The following is a 6,000-nucleotide window of genomic DNA, read 5'->3' on the forward strand; positions in this document are numbered from 1 at the left end:
AAAGGCTCCCCAACCAGTCCCTCCACAAAGGCTCCCCAACCAGTACCTCCACAAAGGCTCCCCAACCAGTCCCTCCACAAAGGCTCCCCAACCAGTCCCTCCACAAAGGCTCCCCAACCAGTACCTCCACAAAGGCTCCCCAACCAGTACCTCCACAAAGGCTCCCCAACCAGTACCTCCACAAAGGCTCCCCAATCAGTACCTCCACAAAGGCTCCCCAACCAGTCCCTCCACAGGGGCTCCCCAACCAGTACCTCCACAAAGGCTCCCCAACCAGTTCCTCCACAAAGGCTCCCCAACCAGTCCCTCCACAGGGGCTCCCCAACCAGTACCTCCACAAAGGCTCCCCAACCAGTCCCTCCACAAAGGCTCCCCAACCAGTCCACCAGTCCCTCCACAGGGGCTCCCCAACCAGTACCTCCACAAAGGCTCCCCAACCAGTCCCTCCACAGGGGCTCCCCAACCAGTACCTCCACAAAGGCTCCCCAACCAGTCCCTCCACAGGGGCTCCCCAACCAGTACCTCCACAAAGGCTCCCCAACCAGTCCCTCCACAAAGGCTCCCCAACCAGTCCCTCCACAAAGGCTCCCCAACCAGTCCCTTCACAGCGGCTCCCCAACCAGTCCCTCCACAAGGGCTCCCCAACGAGTCCCTCCACAGAGGCTCCCCAACCAGTACCTCCACAAAGGCTCCCCAACCAGTCCACCAGTCCCTCCACAGGGGCTCCCCAACCAGTACCTCCACAAAGGCTCCCCAACCAGTCCCTCCACAAAGGCTCCCCAACCAGTACCTCCACAAAGGCTCCCCAACCAGTCCCTCCACAAAGGCTCCCCAACCAGTCCCTCCACAAAGGCTCCCCAACCAGTCCCTTCACAGCGGCTCCCCAACCAGTACCTCCACAAAGGCTCCCCAACCAGTACCTCCACAAAGGCTCCCCAACCAGTCCCTCCACAGGGGCTCCCCAACCAGTCCCTCCACAAAGGCTCCCCAACCAGTACCTCCACAAAGGCTCCCCTACCAGTCCCTTCACAGCGGCTCCCCAACCAGTACCTCCACAAAGGCTCCCCAACCAGTACCTCCACAAAGGCTCCCCAACCAGTCCCTCCACAGGGGCTCCCCAACCAGTCCCTCCACAAAGGCTCCCCAACCAGTCCCTCCACAAAGGCTCCCCAACCAGTACCTCCACAAAGGCTCCCCAACCAGTCCCTCCACAAAGGCTCCCCAACCAGTCCACCAGTCCCTCCACAGGGGCTCCCCAACCAGTACCTCCACAAAGGCTCCCCAACCAGTCCCTCCACAGGGGCTCCCCAACCAGTACCTCCACAAAGGCTCCCCAACCAGTCCCTCCACAGGGGCTCCCCAACCAGTACCTCCACAAAGGCTCCCCAACCAGTCCCTCCACAAAGGCTCCCCAACCAGTCCCTCCACAAAGGCTCCCCAACCAGTCCCTTCACAGCGGCTCCCCAACCAGTCCCTCCACAAGGGCTCCCCAACGAGTCCCTCCACAGAGGCTCCCCAACCAGTACCTCCACAAAGGCTCCCCAACCAGTCCACCAGTCCCTCCACAGGGGCTCCCCAACCAGTACCTCCACAAAGGCTCCCCAACCAGTCCCTCCACAAAGGCTCCCCAACCAGTCCCTCCACAAAGGCTCCCCAACCAGTCCCTCCACAAAGGCTCCCCAACCAGTCCCTTCACAGCGGCTCCCCAACCAGTACCTCCACAAAGGCTCCCCAACCAGTACCTCCACAAAGGCTCCCCAACCAGTCCCTCCACAGGGGCTCCCCAACCAGTCCCTCCACAAAGGCTCCCCAACCAGTACCTCCACAAAGGCTCCCCTACCAGTCCCTTCACAGCGGCTCCCCAACCAGTACCTCCACAAAGGCTCCCCAACCAGTACCTCCACAAAGGCTCCCCAACCAGTCCCTCCACAGGGGCTCCCCAACCAGTCCCTCCACAAAGGCTCCCCAACCAGTCCCTCCACAAAGGCTCCCCAACCAGTACCTCCACAAAGGCTCCCCAACCAGTCCCTCCACAAAGGCTCCCCAACCAGTCCACCAGTCCCTCCACAGGGGCTCCCCAACCAGTACCTCCACAAAGGCTCCCCAACCAGTCCCTCCACAGGGGCTCCCCAACCAGTCCCTCCACAGGGGCTCCCCAACCAGTACCTCCACAAAGGCTCCCCAACCAGTCCCTCCACAAAGGCTCCCCAACCAGTCCCTCCACAAAGGCTCCCCAACCAGTCCCTTCACAGCGGCTCCCCAACCAGTCCCTCCACAAGGGCTCCCCAACGAGTCCCTCCACAGAGGCTCCCCAACCAGTACCTCCACAAAGGCTCCCCAACCAGTCCACCAGTCCCTCCACAGGGGCTCCCCAACCAGTACCTCCACAAAGGCTCCCCAACCAGTCCCTCCACAAAGGCTCCCCAACCAGTACCTCCACAAAGGCTCCCCAACCAGTCCCTCCACAAAGGCTCCCCAACCAGTCCCTCCACAAAGGCTCCCCAACCAGTCCCTCCACAAAGGCTCCCAAACCAGTCCCTCCACAAAGGCTCCCCAACCAGTACCTCCACAAAGGCTCCCCAACCAGTACCTCCACAAAGGCTCCCCAACCAGTACCTCCACAAAGGCTCCCCAACCAGTCCCTCCACAAAGGCTCCCCAACCAGTCCCTCCACAAAGGCTCCCCAACCAGTCCCTCCACAAAGGCTCCCCAACCAGTCCCTCCACAAAGGCTCCCCAACCAGTCCCTCCACAGGGGCTCCCCAACCAGTCCCTCCACAAAGGCTCCCCAACCAGTCCCTCCACAAAGGCTCCCCAACCAGTCCCTCCACAAAGGCTCCCCAACCAGTCCCTTCACAGCGGCTCCCCAACCAGTACCTCCACAAAGGCTCCCCAACCAGTACCTCCACAAAGGCTCCCCAACCAGTCCCTCCACAGGGGCTCCCCAACCAGTACCTCCACAAAGGCTCCCCTACCAGTCCCTTCACAGCGGCTCCCCAACCAGTACCTCCACAAAGGCTCCCCAACCAGTACCTCCACAAAGGCTCCCCAACCAGTCCCTCCACAGGGGCTCCCCAACCAGTCCCTCCACAAAGGCTCCCCAACCAGTCCCTCCACAAAGGCTCCCCAACCAGTACCTCCACAAAGGCTCCCCTACCAGTACCTCCACAAAGGCTCCCCAACCAGTCCCTCCACAGGGGCTCCCCAACCAGTACCTCCACAAAGGCTCCCCAACCAGTCCCTCCACAAAGGCTCCCCAACCAGTACCTCCACAAAGGCTCCCCAACCAGTCCCTCCACAAAGGCTCCCCAACCAGTCCCTCCACAAAGGCTCCCCAACCAGTCCCTTCACAGCGGCTCCCCAACCAGTCCCTCCACAAAGGCTCCCCAACCAGTCCCTCCACAAAGGCTCCCCAACCAGTACCTCCACAAAGGCTCCCCAACCAGTCCCTCCACAGGGGCTCCCCAACCAGTACCTCCACAAAGGCTCCCCAACCAGTCCCTCCACAAAGGCTCCCCAACCAGTCCCTCCACAAAGGCTCCCCAACCAGTCCCTCCACAGGGGCTCCCCAACCAGTACCTCCACAAAGGCTCCCCAACCAGTCCCTCCACAAAGGCTCCCCAACCAGTCCACCAGTCCCTCCACAGGGGCTCCCCAACCAGTACCTCCACAAAGGCTCCCCAACCAGTCCCTCCACAGGGGCTCCCCAACCAGTACCTCCACAAAGGCTCCCCAACCAGTCCCTCCACAGGGGCTCCCCAACCAGTACCTCCACAAAGGCTCCCCAACCAGTCCCTTCACAGCGGCTCCCCAACCAGTACCTCCACAAAGGCTCCCCAACCAGTCCCTCCACAAAGGCTCCCCAACCAGTCCCTCCACAAAGGCTCCCCAACCAGTCCCTTCACAGCGGCTCCCCAACCAGTCCCTCCACAAGGGCTCCCCAACGAGTCCCTCCACAGAGGCTCCCCAACCAGTACCTCCACAAAGGCTCCCCAACCAGTCCCTCCACAGGGGCTCCCCAACCAGTACCTCCACAAAGGCTCCCCAACCAGTCCCTCCACAAAGGCTCCCCAACCAGTACCTCCACAAAGGCTCCCCAACCAGTCCCTCCACAAAGGCTCCCCAACCAGTCCCTCCACAAAGGCTCCCCAACCAGTCCCTTCACAGCGGCTCCCCAACCAGTACCTCCACAAAGGCTCCCCAACCAGTACCTCCACAAAGGCTCCCCAACCAGTCCCTCCACAGGGGCTCCCCAACCAGTACCTCCACAAAGGCTCCCCTACCAGTACCTCCACAAAGGCTCCCCAACCAGTCCCTCCACAGGGGCTCCCCAACCAGTACCTCCACAAAGGCTCCCCAACCAGTCCCTCCACAAAGGCTCCCCAACCAGTACCTCCACAAAGGCTCCCCAACCAGTCCCTCCACAAGGGCTCCCCAACGAGTCCCTCCACAAAGGCTCCCCAACGAGTCCCTCCACAAGCTCCAACTGGTCCATATCTCTGCTGCCCAGATCATTACAACCCCATCATCACATCATATCGCTCCTATTGTGCAAAGCTGGCTCCCGGTTACCCAAAGAACCAACTAAACTCCTTCTGTTCATGCTTAAGGCCGTCTGCAGCTTCGGCCATCCTTATCTCTTGTTATTATTTCATAAAGACGTAAAGAAGATCTGGCCTCTAACAGGTTGCACACATGGTCTGGTCCTACATCCCGAGTCCTGGTTCAGTTCTCTAGCTCAGTTTGCAGCTCCTGAATCAACTGAATCTGTTTTTCTGATTCAACCGTGTGAAAATGTTTCAAGTCGCGCGACATCAGCTGTGTGAAAGGAGTTTCTGTTGTTTCCTGACCTTTAATGAGGCAGAACCTCCAGTTATCTGACGTCTTTCTGAGGAACCAGATCTGGTTCCTGCAGTCATCTTACAGTCAGGTCTGGTTTGGTCACCCTGATCCATCCTTTTAGTCCTGCTGCTATAGCAGAGCCTGCTGGGGGACGTCCCATGATGCACTGGGCTTCTGTCTGCTCTCTTTACCCTCCATGTACGAATATCTGACACTGTTGTTTCATTTGTGTTTCTCTTCTTTCCCAGCAGGATTCCTGTATTAGAGTTATGCTGCTTGTTGACCCTCTTTCCTGTCTTCTCCTCCCCCAACTACTGGTTCCTGGTATTGTTTCTACACGCCTCATGCAGCTCAGGATGGAGGACTGAACCAATGACAGGATTCAGTCCAAACTGTATAAACCAGAATAGAAACCAATAAACTGGATTACAGAGATCCAGTTCCACTGGACCAGACTGAAGTCGGTAGTGGTTGATGGTTTTTAGGCATCACATCTGGATGGTTTTACTGCAGTTGAACTGGACAGTTTGGGAATCATGGAAACAGCTGCTGCAGGTTTAGTTCTTTTTTTATTTATTATTATTGTTGACTCATTTATTACTGAGCCCAAACATGATGCTAAACCAGTACCAGATCCAGGCCTCTCCAGCTTGCTTTAGCTAGGAATGCCTCTGATGTTCCTAATCAGCCAAGAGAGGAGCACCTTATTGATCCAGGATTTGAACAAATGTTCTGCATCACATCAGCCGTGATGTGCGCATCTGGACCTACTGGGAATCTGAAGCTGCATCATTCCCAGGTGGGATTATCGATGAAGCAGCTCTGCATCTGGACGGAGACGACAGACAGACAGACGGATTACCTTTCCCATTGCTGCACTCCTCCTGGATCTTCCTGACGGCTGCTTTTCCTTCTTCTCTCTCGTTCCCAACTGGAGATGGTGGAGATCAGACAGCAGAACTTCAGCTCAACCAACTGGTAACTCACCACATCTCCTACTTCCTGAGCTTCGTGTGTGTGTGGACAGAAATGACTGGAGGGAATCAGAAAGCTCCTCTCTGATTGGCCATCTCATGCTTGGGAAATTTTCCGGTTCAAGTTAGTTTTTTAGAAAATAAAGCTGAAGAGCTGCCGTCACTTTCTGACAGACTAAATGGAA

General features: G+C 57.9%; 1 protein-coding gene across 1 annotated transcript in view; it reads right to left on the minus strand.

Annotated features, from left to right (window-relative positions):
• dhrsx (dehydrogenase/reductase (SDR family) X-linked) overlaps positions 1–6,000 on the minus strand; it is a gene marked incomplete at both ends in the record, with an annotated part of 28,126 nt that overhangs the window by 3,328 nt on the left and 18,798 nt on the right. The window contains one exon of the mRNA XM_079264065.1: positions 5,704–5,772. Coding sequence (XP_079120191.1) covers positions 5,704–5,772 — 69 coding nt within the window. The remainder of the gene's footprint in view (positions 1–5,703; positions 5,773–6,000) is intronic.

This window comes from Telmatherina bonti, assembly GCF_933228915.1.
Source record: "Telmatherina bonti genome assembly, chromosome: 24".
Lineage (NCBI taxonomy): Eukaryota > Metazoa > Chordata > Actinopteri > Atheriniformes > Telmatherinidae > Telmatherina > Telmatherina bonti.